The sequence below is a fragment of the Mesoplodon densirostris genome, chromosome 13 (genome assembly GCF_025265405.1).
Source record: "Mesoplodon densirostris isolate mMesDen1 chromosome 13, mMesDen1 primary haplotype, whole genome shotgun sequence".
NCBI classification, from domain to species: domain Eukaryota; kingdom Metazoa; phylum Chordata; class Mammalia; order Artiodactyla; family Ziphiidae; genus Mesoplodon; species Mesoplodon densirostris.
In genome coordinates, this window is record NC_082673.1 from 15,118,230 (window position 1) to 15,134,010 (window position 15,781).

The 15,781-nt window shown below is 43.3% G+C and overlaps 1 protein-coding gene across 13 annotated transcripts in view; it reads right to left on the minus strand.

Annotated features, from left to right (window-relative positions):
• NCOA2 (nuclear receptor coactivator 2) overlaps positions 1 to 15,781 on the minus strand; it is a 283,479-nt gene that overhangs the window by 38,234 nt on the left and 229,464 nt on the right. For all 13 annotated transcript variants that reach the window (XM_060115470.1, XM_060115473.1, XM_060115461.1 and 10 more), the window contains 5 exons: positions 13,144 to 13,332; positions 10,698 to 10,799; positions 10,264 to 10,407; positions 6,705 to 6,852; positions 3,596 to 4,868 (listed from right to left, as the gene is read on the minus strand). In XM_060115470.1, the coding sequence (XP_059971453.1) occupies positions 3,596 to 4,868; positions 6,705 to 6,852; positions 10,264 to 10,407; positions 10,698 to 10,799; positions 13,144 to 13,332 (1,856 nt within the window). The remainder of the gene's footprint in view (positions 1 to 3,595; positions 4,869 to 6,704; positions 6,853 to 10,263; positions 10,408 to 10,697; positions 10,800 to 13,143; positions 13,333 to 15,781) is intronic.

Here is a 15,781-nt window from a genome sequence, read left to right on the forward strand (position 1 = left end):
TCTAGTTCCTTTCTTAGGCATGATTTCTTCACAAAACAAAAAGATTAATGCCTTCCTTGAAAACGCTTTGCCAAGATACTTCGAAGTTTTGCTTAGGCATCTCTTCGAATGCTCAAATTAGCCACATCAATTTGAGGAGTTGGTTTAAACTATTTCAGGCAGAAAATGAGTCAGAAAGATTTTTGTAAAAGTTTTACAAAATGAAAATTGGACTTGATTTCTGCAATTTTTTCTGGTTTTATGAATTTTTCATGTGTCAAATCAATTTGTTTTCTGAAGGAAATATAAAGAACATATGTATTTTAATACATGTATTCTAATAAATTACAAAACAGTGTTTCAAAAAAATTTTTAAAAACTGTTATTCTACCACATTTGCCTAACATAAAATTGCTTTAAAAAATGGCAACACAATTCTACCACATTTGGAGGGAAATTTTCAGGACACTACCAGTTTAAAATATGGTTTGCTTTTCTAATGGAGCCAAATAACAAGAAGAAATTCTTTACAGACTATTTCTAAACCCTCATCATAAGTGGCCCAGTAGCATTAAGAAAGACCATAAGAGTACCATTTAGTTAGTATCATTTACACATGCTCCACTGTGTAAATAAGTATATAACTTAAAAGTCAGTGAACATATCGGAAATTTTTCTGTCATTGTTTCCTGCTGGTTATGAAACACTGTAGAAACAAATGTTGTTTAAATACTCTACCTAGTGAAGAATGCTATTTTAGGTATAATGGCACCATCGAAGTACTTCCTGCCCTTAATAAGGTAGTGATAGGTTAAACACACACTGGGATAATGGCTCTTTTCTGAGTCAAAATAACAAGACAGTCAACTGTGCAATTGGGGCTCGCTAACAGTTTAACTTACTGAATAAAAATGTGTTGTGTTCCCCTGAAGTGAAAGAAAAACCTTTGATAAATTTGTACAGAAGTCAATAGGAGATACAATCAACCTGTATTTGGGAAAAGTGAAGGAGGGCGGGAAGTGAAAGAATCCCTGTTTGTTTTTTTTTTCTTAAAGTAAGTCATTCTAACTTTGATCTAAATTTAGGTAATGCATACTTCCTGTGGTAACCTTTCTTTTCAAGCTGCAATGTTTTTGATGTTAAAATTGCTCTGAAGCAGTACTTTTTTGGTGGAGTTTTAAAATGGGAATAGATGGAGGGTAAAACCAGGAACTGGGTTTCATTAAGAAAAAAATACTGCGTGTATGGGTGAGTGTGAGTGTGTGTGTGTGTGTGTCCACCCAAAATGACAGGTTTGTGCTGACCACACTCTGTGCTTTAAGTTCCCAAAGTAAGATAATGTTGATCAGAAAAAACGTTCTTTTAAATACCAATTAGAAACCTGCAAGTGACTCAAGGACTTTAAAAAAACAAATAGAACTTCTTCTGTGTCCGTTTCTCGTATGAAGTTAGTGGAATCGTACAGGTAAATACAGAAATGCCGAACAGCGCCCCCCTTCCCTGACCCTCTAAGTCCCTAGGGCCTCAGGCCTGGGATAGAAATAAATTCTGTTTATGGAGCGGGGGACCAGCCACTTAGCCACTAACCCAAGGGGGACCTCATGAGTCACCATCTTGCCCTCTAGCATGTGTCAAGAGACCTGAGTGACAGTGTCTCTGCCTGCCACTCTGAACGGCCACTAGCTCTGCGTATTCTAATCTAGTAAACCTCAAAAGATTAAAACATCTACAGCTGTCAATATGCTTTTACGCTACACTTTATCCAAGATATTGTTATTAACTTTCCGCTGAGCCCCCGGGTCCCCCATGCAATGATCGTTCAGCATCACGGAGTAGCTGGTGTAGAGAACTCAGCACTAACATCTAAGTTTAAGGATTCATCCTCACCAAAGGTGTTTACACAATTACGCTGTTTCCCTCATGAAGGGCACAGGGAATGGTAGCAGCTGTCCAGACATCAAAGTGAAAGACAGACAGGAAGCTGCGCGCTCAGGACCTGGGAGGAGGCCGGCTGTCCGAGCACGCCTGGCCTCGGCCCCGCCCCCTCCCCCGCCCCGCATCTGTGCTCTCCACCCCAGAGCTGCTGCTGGGTCAGCCTCCACCCGGGAGGTCCAGGGTGACAGGTGGCGGCCAGGGGTGCTCCATTCGCGTCTCCCCATGCACACCTAGTCCCTGAAGACAGCGACACCTAAAATGTCCACTTGTAAAACAAGTTTCAAGGCCCTATCAGTGAACCATTTTAAGTAGAGAGGCCTGTGCGGCTTCTTCACTTCTTAACCCATCACGACTCAAGGCGGCGCTCAGGGATGGCAGGGTTGATGAAGTCTTGGACCTTTACCCCACCGGTCGTTGATTCCCCAGAAAACCCCTTATGCCAAGTCATTATTGTCAGCAGTAAATCTTTTTTTTTTTTTTAAATAGGAGAATTTTAAACAGTCTTCATTTTCCCTCTGTGATGTCACTACCTCAGAGTGTCATCAAGAATGACTCTGGGGCTTCCCTGGTGGCGCAGTGGTTGAGAGTCCGCCTGCCGATGCAGGGGACACGGGTTCGTGCCCCGATCCCGGAAGATCCCACATGCCACGGAGCGGCTGGGCCCGCGAGCCATGGCCGCGGAGCCTGTGTGTCCGGAGCCTGTGCTCCGCAACGGGAGAGGCCACAGCAGTGAGAGGCCCGCGTACAGCAAAAAAAAAAAAAAAAAAAAGAATGACTCTGAATATCACTTTAGCTATCCTTGATTTTCTCAGGAAATTAATTTTTCACGTAAGAACAACAGATAACGCAACCTATTATTTCAGTTTTGCACTTATATTTGACGGTTCCGCTCTACCAACATCAAGGCCAACTTTACCTCCTCTCTACTCTCCATTTCCCCTTAAATACTTTTTATGCCGATGGTCGAAGAAATTCCTTAGCGTTAAGCAGAAGTCGTGACTGAGAATAAAGAGAGGTAGAATGATCTTCACTGAGTCTGAAAACCAGTCAGACTCTGCTCTTAAAAAGGGAAAGGTAAGTAAAAAATAATTTAATTAAGTCTGTTCTGGCAAAGCCCACTTTTGAGGAAGTGATTATCTCCAATTTAGGTATCTTCTAATAACAGGGGTCAGTAAACCCCAGCTGGCCTGCGGGCTAAATCCTGCCCACCACCTGTTTTTGTATGGCCCATGCACTAAGAATGGACTTACATTTTCCAATAATTGAAAAAAAAAAAAATCAAAAGAAGAGTATCTTGTGACACGTGAAAATTGTATAAAATTCAAATATCAGTTTGACTGAAACCCAGCACGCTCGTTTGTTCCTGTGTAGTGTCTAGGGCTGTGTTTGCAAGCCAGGGGTGGAACTAAATAGCTGTGGCAGACAGTGTGTGGCCTGCAAAGCCTGAAATATCACCACTCGACCCTTTACAAGATAAAAGTCAGCTCTATAGCGACGTCACTCGTTGCTAGACAGAGTGTTTGGGACACGCGGCCTCGGTGAGAACGAACTCTGTTTCAAGGTAAGGACAAAGGAGGAGACTTATTTTTATCCAGTCACCTGAGGCCTCAGAAGGCCCCTGTGGAGAAACCCCCGATGGCCATGGATCGGTACACCTGGGGGGACACGTGACAAAACTTACCTGGTCACTGGGCTCAAAGCTCATCCCCTCCTTCTCAGCTTTCATAGTGATTAATTTCGTGTTACTGGCAGGGTCTGTCTTACTGTCCAGTCGCTCCAGTTTGGGGGTGATTTCTGGTAAACCGATATCTTTAGTATCATCCTTATCGAGCAGGTAGCGAAGCAGTGCATTCTCTTTCTTCTTGGGGCTCGCTGGCTCCTGCTTAATAGTCACCTCGGACCCAGGAGCTGTGCTGCTGGCCTCCTGGTTCAGCTCTTTGCCCGTGGCTTCCGCTGTCAGCTTCGCCAAGTCCACGGGGGAACTGCTGTCCTGCAGGAGTCTGTGCAAAATCTTATGCTTCTCCTTGAGCGAGGTTCCGTGCGTCGACCCAGAGCCAGGCAAGCTGCCTGTGGAGTCCTTGTTGCTGTCCGACAGAGCGCCAGGCAAGGGCGAAGGCTCCATCTGGTCGGATTTGGTGGTTAGCAGCTGCAGGAGTTTGGTCTGCCCCTTGCCGTCGTGCAGTCTGCCCTGGCCGTCAGGCCTCTCGCCGCCGCTCCCGGCCTGGGGCAGGCCGGCCTCGCTGGCATCCTTCTGCTCGCCCGGGTGGCAGCTGCTCTCTGCTGGCCCGGCTGCACCTTCCGAGGGCTCCCCGTAAAGTCCGAAACAGTCTTTGGAGTCTAAGCTTCCCATCTTGCTGAGCGGGGGAGGATTCATATTCACCGGGGAGTTTTGCAAGTTGCCCATTTTGAGGTCCGGTGAAGCCAGCGACGACCCCAGTGAGACCCCGTGCCCCTCGCTGAGGGCCTGCAGCGCGTTGAGGGAACTGTTGGTGTAGCTATGGCTATTTCCTGTGCTGCTGCACACTCCCACGGGGGAATGCAAGCTTCCTGCGGGGGAAAACTGACTGGGGGGGATTCGAGGGCTGCCGGCCACCCCAGGGCTCATGCGATGCCTCGGTGACAGCATGGAGCTGGGCTGTCCTGGATTCAGGCCCGGGCTGCTTTGTGAGGGGCTGTTCATTTTGAGTGCATAGTTACTACCCTGAGGAGTGGTTGCCTGCATGCTCGACACGTGGTTCATTCCCCCGGAACCACCAAACCTGCCCATGGGCATGCCCATTTGTTCCTTCGGGCCGTTCATGGGGAAATTTATATTGCTACTTAGGGTCAGGTCCTGACCTGGGTTCCCACTGCACATGGCCTGATGGGCAGGGCTGCTCGAGCTAATTGGATTCAATGGCTTCCCCATCGCTTGTCCAGTCAGATCCGGATTCATTACACACACATTCTGCTCTCTGTAGGATGAGGAAAGAAATATACGATAAAAGGGAAGATACCGAGCAAGTTGTTACTAATTTTCGAAAATGAGATCGCCTCATTTCTTTAAAAGAACGAACGACACGGAAGGAAAGGATAATACTCTGATGAAACAATCTGCAATTACGGGCAAGACTGAACATGCAGCGCTTTGGACCAAGAGGGATGTTTTTCAGTCCATTCATTAAGACGTCTGTGGTTCTATGGAGGAAGTTGTGTTTAAATTTGACTCCTACTATACTGAAAGTATAGCTGCTAGAGACAAGACATTAGCGGGCTTCCAATTACATAACATACCTTTCTCATTAAACGGTACGTTATCACGAATAAACTGAGAGCTTGTACCGTCTGAAAGAAACGACCCAAACGAGTATAGCCGCCTTCAATTATCTGCCCGATTACAATTCCTAACAACAGACCCATCTGTGAGCCTGGAGCTTGATGTGTGCTACTTGGCTCAAGATGAAGAGTGAACTTAAGAGGGAAAAAAACTTGCCCCTACCTCTTTGAAACTCTGCAAGTTTTAGAGCCAATGAAGTCACCAAAACTGTTTAGAATTAGATTACCTGTCTAACAGATCCCCCGCCTGGGTCCCCCTGGAAGGCAAAGCAACAGCCTCTCAGCCACATGGAAGGAACTGCAGATCGTCCCGAGTCTGTGATCTTATTCCCCAGCTCGCAGGCAACCCTACTCCGCTCCTGGTCTCAAAGCAGGTTTGCTGAGCTGGATGATTTTCCAAACCCTATGAGCTTTAATTTACAGCTTGGCAGTCACTCGTGAGTTACCAAGCATGTTCACAAATCCAAACAAAACAGGTTTCACAAATTGTCAAACACCAGCTTTCAGTTAGGGGGGTGAAATGTGGCACATCTGTAATCACTTTCAAATTGTTTCAGTTTGAGGTCGGATTTATTAACAGTTGGCAAACAGGGCTGCTTGGTTTTTTTATTCGTAATAAGAAAATAAATAATTGAGAAATGTGATAAAAGAGAACTCCAGAGCAACTTTAGATATCTGCTGATAGCACCTCATAAAGTTTTACGTAGCACACAGGTAAATATTTGCATAACTTGAAATACAATCATTTCCTTAAATTTGTGCTCTAAAACTATATGTTTATGACACTTTAAAATCAACATTCAATTTTCCTTACTTTTATTTTTTAGGGAAATGTTCACTACCCTTCAATTTAAAGTCTAATGTCAAAAAGTTAATTTGAACCCGAGATTAACAATCTAAAGTATTCCTTCTAAGTAGATGTATATTTGAAAGTTTTAGATTTAAACACACAGGAGCAGAAGTCATTCTATATTCCTGCCCTGCATGTATCACCGCTGGGAACTGATCGGTTTTCTTCTCTGATGTAACAGGCAGTCAGTCATGTCAGAGCAAAGTTAGTGCTAGTCTATGTCCTTCCAGCTGGGTTTTAAGATTCACTAGTATTGGGAATTCCCTGGCAGTCCAGTGGTTAGGACTCTGCGGTCTCACTGCCGAGGGCCCAGGTTCGATCCCTGGTTGGGGAACTAAGATCCCACAAGCCACGTGGCACGGCCTAAATAAAATAAAATAAAATGAAATAAAATTCACTAATATTAAGGCTAAAATTCAAAGCGTAGCCCTACTTTGAATTTCAGTATCGGGAGTTGTCTTTTAGCCAACAGTTAATAACAATTTAATTTTAACTTAATTTATATTTTACATGCCTGGGGTTGGTCAACAGAAATGTCTACCACACCTGACAAGCTCTGGGATGATTTCCTGCTTTTGGAACCTTTCCTTGGGAAGGGCAGGTGATGTCTCAGAACAAGGCTTACCTGTGCAGCATATGTAAAGATATCACAAGCTGAGGTTCGTTAGTAGTCTGAGAACGGATGAGCTTGCTCTTCGTTTGTGCAGCCACGAGAGTGCCGTCAGACAAGGAAAAACGATAGATCTGACTGAATGCCAATCCCTGTCTCAGCACTGCAGGCAAGCAAGGAAGCAGAACACATGTTTAGAAACAAAATCAGAAGGTGAGGGCCGGACAAGACATAATAACAGTAATAAACTTCGTTAAGTGTATTATTTTCCTACCAGCAGGTTAAACAGAGTTGTAAGTAATATTTCATGACATTAGAACATTATACATTTTTAGAAGCACATTTATCTTTCATTCAAAGTACCGATAAATTCAATATACTGTTTCCCCCCCCACCCCGCAAATGAAGCTTGGACCCTTAAACTATGTTCTTTTTAAAATCTTCAGTATCATGGCAAAACAGAGTATAAACAATTTATTAGCTCAAAACAAGCTTTACAATGATTTGTCTAAAATGTTAGGAAACAATGCAATGCATAAACATGATACCTCTACAGGGTACAATTTGCCTTTAATTTCTCTTCAAACTAATACAGTAGTAAATGTTACAGTAAAACTTATGCCATTGAATATATTCCCCAAATATTCATCTTGAGGTGACGTACTGTTTACTCCATTATCTCACACTACTATTCCCCAATTCTGTTTCTTGGTGTGTAAGAAGTATTATTTCTGTGGTCAGGATAACAGGAAGTAAAAGATAAACAATCACAGGAATCTTTTCAGAGAAAAAAAGGCTAAACAGAAAACTGAAATAATAAAAGTACAAATCTTAGTGACATGGAATTGGTTTAATGTCTGGATAAAGAGGCGTTTTCATTTTCAAGACTAGAGCAGAAAATATAACACTAGGTTAAAATAATTTCTCTTAAAATTTCAGATTTATCTTTAAAACAACTGTATTTTAAAACTGTCAAATACTGCATATTAAAAAAGAACACTTCAATTCAGAAAAAAAAGGAGCCATACAGTTTAGTTACCTTCTAAACCATTTTAAGAAGGCTACCATTTTCTACCACATAATCCTCAGCACAAATTTTGCGGGCTGACTAGTGAGTCCCAAAGTGGCCAAGCACATTCATCATTTCACAAAATTACCACGAGAGAGAGAGAGAGAGAGAGAGAGAGAGAGAGAGAGAGAGAGAGACAGTCAGACAGAGGTAGGTGCTGACACACAATGGGGATTCAGATTTTTTTGGTAAAATTTCACTTTGAGCAATTTCCCTGATGAACACCCCTGCAGTTCCAGGTACTTAGGGACATGCAGTATTTAGGTATTACTTTCTGCCACCAACTGCTGCATGATTACTCGGAAGTAGCAGTACTGGAAATGAGTTACTGTACATACATGTATCTTGCTTTGTACACCAAGTATGCCACTAAAAGGCGGCATAAATACCATTTTTATAACAGGACCAATATTTCCAATGGCTTATAATTTCAGAATTTTATCCGACCTTGGCTGTGATCCCTCAAGAGTTTCCATTTCCATTTGGTCTATATCAAACACCTCTGTTGAGTAGATTTGTGTCAGCAAGCCCCTGAACGCATTCAGGAAGCTCCTCCATGTAAACAAAGCCTTCCAGCAGATTTTTATTCAATGCAGATGATTACCTTCAATCTGACTTACTTCACACATTTGGATGAAATGTATTTTATACACTGAGGAGCTTCCTTTCATTGGGTCCTAACATAGTGCCTAGTACATCTGCGTAAACCCTTTTGTAAGGAATCACGAAGCCACAGGATTAAATGTGGGGCATTGCTACTCAGGGCCCAAGGACACTGAACACGGCTGCTGATGGAGATTTCTTATTCTTTGTTACTATTCTTTTTATTTTAAACCAGATCTAGTGAAATGGCAGGTTAATTATTGAATTGTGTCAAATGTAGCATCTTTATTTCCTCTTACTCTTTCCCACTTACAGAAAAATGCTGGAAGACACAAATTATTGGATTATGTGCTTATTTATTTCTACGAAATAAGGATGAAGAAGATAAACAGGATGAATAAGATGAGGGAAAAATAAGGGAATGGAAAGAGAGGTCATTTACCATGACTTGTACCTTTTCATAATCAGTCTTAAAAGCATAAAGTTTAAACATACAAACACTCTTGGTAAATGCCAAGGTCATGGATGCACGTTAAACGGAAGATGACCAACTAAAACTTGATTTTCAATAATGAGTTACAAATTTTTTCTGCAAAAATGCAGACGATTTGCCAAACTGAGTTATAAGGCACAGGGCCCCTGTCCCTCACAGGCAGCGTGGCCCCCATAGAATCCACGCCCATAACCAAGTGCCCCTGCCAGGACATACAGGGTCCACGAGAGGAGAGTCAGAAGACCAGAAGGAAAAAGTGTCTCCCTCCCCCATGGAGTTCTGCTAAAGAAAGGAATTTTTTCTTTGTTCTCACCAATTTAACAAAAACCCAGAATGCACTTGAGAAAAAGCGATGCTGCAGAAAGAACCATGGGAGCGGCGCGGTGGTGAAGTGATGGCCAGGACGGGCCTCAGCTCCAGCTCCGGAGCTGACACTTAAAAAAAAAAAAAAAAAAATTATTTATTTATTTGGTTGCACTGGGTCTTAGTTGCGGCAGGTGGGCTGCTTAGTGGCGGCTCATGGGCTCCTGAGTTGCAGTACGTGGGCTCCTTAGTTGTGGCACGCAAACTCTGAGTTGCGGCGTGCATGTGGGATCTAGTTCCGTGACCAGGGATCAAACCCGGGCCCCCTGCATTGGGAGCGCAGAGTCTTAACCGCTGCGCCACCGGGGAAGCCCCAGGAGCTGACACCTTCTCATCGAAGGCTTCCGAGGCCATGTCACCTGTATCAGCTCCCCACTGACAGCACAAGAGTCAAACGCCCACTTCCTAGGTGGGCTGTGGCCATCAAGGGGCTCACGGAAAGAGGGACAATGCCAGGCAAAGGGCAGGTGCTCAAGGAGGGCTGAGCCTTGGGCTTAGTTCCAGGTGTCCTATTAACTAACTGTGCGACCTCAGGCAAGTCACTTCATCTCTTTCTGGAAACATCTGGGCAGTCTTCAGTGGTCGTCATCTGGAAGGAGGGCTTGGGATCCCACTGGTGCCTCTAACAGGAATTCACCTGCTCTTGCAAATTTCCTTTCATTATTATTTCCACAGTGTCCTTATGATTCAGATGGTATTTCTTTTGCTATTAGAGGGGACCTCAGTACGTTGTTTTACACATCTAGAAGCCGTAGCATCAAAGACAATGATCTCTTTCCCTTTCCTTTCATCTGTCTTTGTGAGATTATCATGCCCAATTCGATTTCCTTCATCACACTCTTAGCCTTACAGGTTCTCCTATTCAATTTCCCTTCAGACGGCGACAATTCTGGGCAAGACGATGCGAGCACATATGAACCCAAAGAGTCACCGGATCCAGGTCCCCGGAGGTGGATTCAGGAATCACTGTTTCCGAGAAAGCTCTCATAAAAAGCAGTAATTTAGCAGGATGAACTTCAAGAAAAGTACCGTTTAGCGATGGTTACCTTCGTGGTGATGCCTCTTGGCGTAAGACACAGACTCCCCTTCGTGCTGCGCGTGGAACTTCTGGATGCACCTCCTCACCAGGTCCTCCCAGCCCGGCTTCATGGCTGCCCGCATGGTGCTCGTGTCCAGGGACGTGATCTTGCCTAGTAAATAACGGCAAGCATTATACCTACGCACTGATCTATTCTTTATAGAAATAAGTACATCTTAAAAAGGTAAAAATTTATTTATTTGGAATAGGGAGCACACGTGCATGGACCGAAAGGGTAGACGGTGAAAAGAAGTGTCCCCCCCGCCCCCGGGTCCAGCTCCTCCAGGCTTCTGCCCCAGCAGCAGCCACTACTGCCGGCTTCTTCATAGCTTTCTAGACCCATTCCTTGCATTTACAAACATGCAGGTATTCTAGAAGGATTTCTTTGGCAAGAAAATTTACCTTGGAGATCTTGGCGAGTAGTGAAACTTTCTGATGAGGGAAGAACTGGTCTCTCCTTCATGGGGACTCTTCTAGCCACACAAATCAAGCAGGACTGCAAATCTTCAATCACATACATTGATGGTTATCATATCAGGCTTTTTTAGTGTTTCAAACAAGATCAAATGCATTTCTGACAGCACAACCTTGTAGATCAATAAGGGAGAGAGCGACGAAACACTATGTACCTCCGCTCCTCCCTGAAGTGGGAAGCAGCTGGGGGCGGATGAGCTCGGGGAGCTGAGGATAAACCGCTGAGGCCACACGACACACGTGATAAAAGCACATCCACCATACTAGAGTCAACCATCTGAAACCATCTCCCCAGTGGTGGAAAAGAATGGAATCCTTTCTTATGAACTGGCTGATAGTAACAGCCAGCTGAATTCATAAAGAAAGCACACAAATGATGAAAACTAAAAGCTGATAGATACTCTGTCAAGGGTCTGTCTGCTCCTTGAGTTTTAGGTTCACCAAGATACAGGAAAACTAGATATACCTTCTACCCAACTATGTCAATGCTCCTACAATGGCAATATGCAATTTAAAATGAAGTATATAAAACAGAGTCTCGACTCAGATTCGGAGAACAAATCCTAGAAAATGCAGTGTGTGCCAAGTTTAGAGTCTCGGCCATGGCTAGGTTCTCACACAGCTCTAAGCATTTATTCCTTACCCCACTTCAACTGTTTTATGTATCTGTGTTCACTTCTGGAGAACAGGGAGGATGTGTTTTATCTTGTAACATGCAGAGCGCACTGCAAGCCCTTTCAACTTCAAACATGCTGGGGAAAAGGTTGATTTAAAAAGTCTCTTCATATCTTATGTCGCTGATTTATGATTGTTCACCTTTAAATTCGGGAAAGAAGTTCTTTAAATATATCCAGTAATAGTGAGTACCACAAAAATAAATGTAATCCTTGTCCTCAACATTAATAAAAGCTAAATTTTTGAGCACTTACTATGAGACAGACACCTTTCTAGCTGCTTTATAGGCTACTGATTCATTTAATCCTCTTAACAACTCTATGAGGCAGATACTAGCATTATCTCCATTTAACAGAGGAGAAACCAAAGCACGGAGTTTCAGTAACTTGCCCAACATCACACAAAACTCTGGGGAAGCCAGGATTTGAACGTGAGCGCACCATGCCTCAGAAACCCTACTCTTAGGCTACACTGTGGAAACATGCGGAATCAGACATTAAATGTACCAAAATGTTTAAATAAATATATAGCACAAAATCATGAGTCAGCTCAGCTGTAGACTACGCCTTTAGAATATTATCACAGATGGATGTATTAGCAACACTTACTCTGTGGCATACAGGAGAATAAAATTGCTTGACATTCCATATCTATGTAAAAATTTAATTTTGAAAACTATGTATCATCTGTGACAGCTCTATTAACTTCCTTTCCAGTAAAATTTAAATTAAAAATTACTTACATATATTTTTTTAAAGAGGATTAAATATCTAGTATTGAATGCCAATCATGGCTCAGGCATGTTCATTTAATCCTTATTACGCTGTGATACTGGAATGGTTGACTTCACTGGTTAAGAGAGTACACGGATGTTCAGAGTCGAGAAGGTTGCCCAAAGCCAGAGCTGATTTAGGGGCAGGCCTGCCTGATGACAAAGCCCACCATGTTTCCACGGACTGACGGGCCTCAGCTCTTCCCCGTCTGCTACACACGCAGAAGGCGCTCTTCAGCACTGTCCCATGTCACAGACAGTGACACTCAGCGGTGTGGAGTGGCTTGCTCGGAGGGCGTAGTGGGTGGACACTACACCAGCGTCTCTTTAAAGGGGAGAGCCTGTGCGCTTACAGTTTGGAGCCCTTCTCCCCACTCCCGTCTCCATCCTCTCCTACCCTGGACGCAGCATCCACAGACAAACCATATGAACTCCATTAATCCCTTGGAAGTATACAAAAGATGTTATTTGTACCATGTGTGTTTTTCTAGGGCATGGCTCGGAGCTTGCTGTAGACATTCAGAGGAGCCTAGGATCCCTGAGAGGTTCAACGCTAGTGGACGTGAGCCAGCAGGGTAGCTACTGGCCACACGGGGCTATTTAAATGAAAACTTAATAAAACAGTTTGGTCCCCCAACTGCATTATTGATATTTCAAATGCTCAGTAGCCACATGTAACTAGTGGCGGCTGTGTTGGACACTGAAGACATGTAACACTGCCATCATCACAGCAAATTCTACTGGATCGTGCTGTTTTAAAGACTTAACAATTTTTGTGATAAATTCAATTATTAAGTAGGTGAAAAGAACAAAGAAACTGCCTCTACATTTTTCTTTGTGTGGCCTCTAATTTCAGATTATTAAGTGTGAAAGAAGTAGCACAGGAATACAATATGATGTAACATATCCCAGAGATGTGGCCCCTACCTTCTCCTTCTTCTTTGATGGACTTTGGTTGAGAGACAGCAAAGCACTGCATAGTTTCATATTTCTGATGTGCTTCCTGGTTTTCATGACCTTCCTCTTCTGAATCAGGTAAAGGTTTTACCAGCATCCGACAATTGAAAGTATGGCTGTTCCGCCTGGGAGGTTCGCCAGACCAAGCTCCCCCGTTCACTGAGCAAAAGGCAAAAGCAACCCGACAGTGTAAAGAAACTAGCGTCAGACTGGCTTCTGCCTAATTATCAGAACGATGTAGGAAACATATGGTTATCATACTTTTATATATCTTGCTTTTACTTTTATACTTTTCTAAGTAATTTCAAAATCTAAAGGGGAAAAATTATTGGGTTAATTCTTGGGAATTCCAAATGTCTTTTACACACTTCTTACTCTTCACATGACTCTTTCCCTTCAAGTGCAGGCCCTGATTACTGCCCAGCCCCCTCTTACCCATCTAACCAGATCTTTCACGCTGCCCAGCACAAGCCTCCCCGCCATCACCTTCCATACCCAGTCCCACGTGGATATCCTTGCACCTGCTACCTTGTCTAAGAGGTCAGGCTGCCTCTATGTCTCCCATCCACATGTACTCTTGCTCTAAGGCTGAGATCCTTTAGATACTTAACCAACTGCTCTAGGCATCCCACACTGCCTCTTCTTACTGACCTTTCTTTCCTAAAACTTAACTGAAATTTTACTGTATATTCTGTAACTTGGCTGTAGGTTTTTTTTTTTTTTTTTTGCTTCATGCATATTTCTTCATAAGACTGGGATGATCTTGAGGATACACTGCTAATGTCATTTCTTTTCGATGAAATACTACTTCACATGTCTTCTATTTTAGTATCAATACTTAGAAACATATATATTAATTCAAGAAAAAGATGAAAGAGAAGAAAGCCCTCTTTTTTGGGGGGAAAATGCATTAGAGAAATCAAAGAGAGAAATAAAATGACTAATTTTGAGAATTTAAGGGTGTTTACAGATCACCAGATCAGCCTCCTCATCTACAGACGAGAAAACTGATGTGCAAAGAAATATTCAGCTTCTAAAGAGCTGGAGTCAGAACCTACCCTACCTCTCACTTCGGTGCCCTTTTCTTTACTGTCGCTTGTGTTTTCTCTAAAAGATATTAGGACCAGCAGGACGATGAAAGAGGGGACTCAGAAAAAAGGGCCAGCCGTAAGACAAGCAAATGCACTCTCAAAAAGTCACTAGTTAGAAAACGCTTAAAAGGACACCTAGGTGAACACAATGCTAACCCCACAAGCACTGGGCTGTAGAGGAAGAAAGAAGGAAACAAACCCTAGAGAGAAAAAGGAAATATCAAGTGAACTACAGGAGACTGTTTTACAAGGAGGAACCATAGCTAGCTTTATACAGACATTTGAGAAGTTTATTTTACCATCAGCATTCTTAGAAGCTTACTTACATAATGAAGACTACATAGAGTAATCAAAGAAAAAAGTTCTTATTAACTCAGGTTAATACGTAATTTGAAAGTATAAAAAAGTACAATATAAAGTAAGGCAAAGAGCTCTTTAGACAAATGAATTAATAATAGTGAACTAATAAGTATAGGTCTGCTGAGGAAATCATAAAATTACTGAAGAGATTTGAAAATACTAGTTACTTGAAATCCCATTTACATCCCATTTTCTTGTTCATTTACTAGAGAATGTAATAGAAGAACCTCACAGGAATAGAGGAGTAGTTCACAGTCGTATACTTTGTATCACTGTTGCAGTCACTTTGAACAAAGGGCTATCCTATTAAAGAAAAGCTAGCCACAATGGAATATGAAAGGACCTTTTCCTGTTTACCGTGGTAACAATGAGACCAGCTAGCATAAACAGTTTTAAGAAAAGGAACAGAAAGGAACAGAAATACTTGCTAACTCAGGACTTGACCTTATTCTCTACTAAAATATGCACTTCTTTGTACCCATGAAGACGTTCTCAGCATCATCAGCTTAAGTGAGAATATAAAAAAAGAGCCACCTAGTAAGTGGGAACGGCAATGCTCCAGAGCAGCCACTGAGGTGGGCCCACGCTGTGCATCACCCGCTTTAAAGTATGGCCCTTCGGAACCACGGACACTCCCGGATAGCATCTCCAGGTCGAGATGAGGAAGACAGGAAGGGGAAGCAGGGAGCGGGCGTGGAGGGGCGAGGTGGGGGGGGGGGGCCTTGCCACCCGCAGAGCCACTGAGGAGTCTGTGAAGCCCCAGAGCCCATTTCGGGCTCCCAGGCTGGGAGCATTCGAACCTCCACACGCCACTTGTTCCTCAGCGTTTTATTTTTAGCCTGTCGTATACACCCACATCATACCCTTCACCAGCAGGACTCAAAATAAACTGAATCTCAAGCTCCGCGTGACCTTCTGCGTCTTAGGTTGTCACGGAAAAAGCAGAGCCGACGGGCACTGGATTGGGCGGGAGGCCATCGGTGGCTTCTTAAAAAACAACCAGATACATCCCAACAAGACAGTTGCCGTGTGCCTACTCTCCATCCGCATTATTTTTACTTTCTTGAAATGTAGGGTCAAAACGATCATTCATTCAAGACCAGTATCTACAGATGTCCTCTTCTGCCTGACCTCGAAGCTTCCACAGTTAACACAAG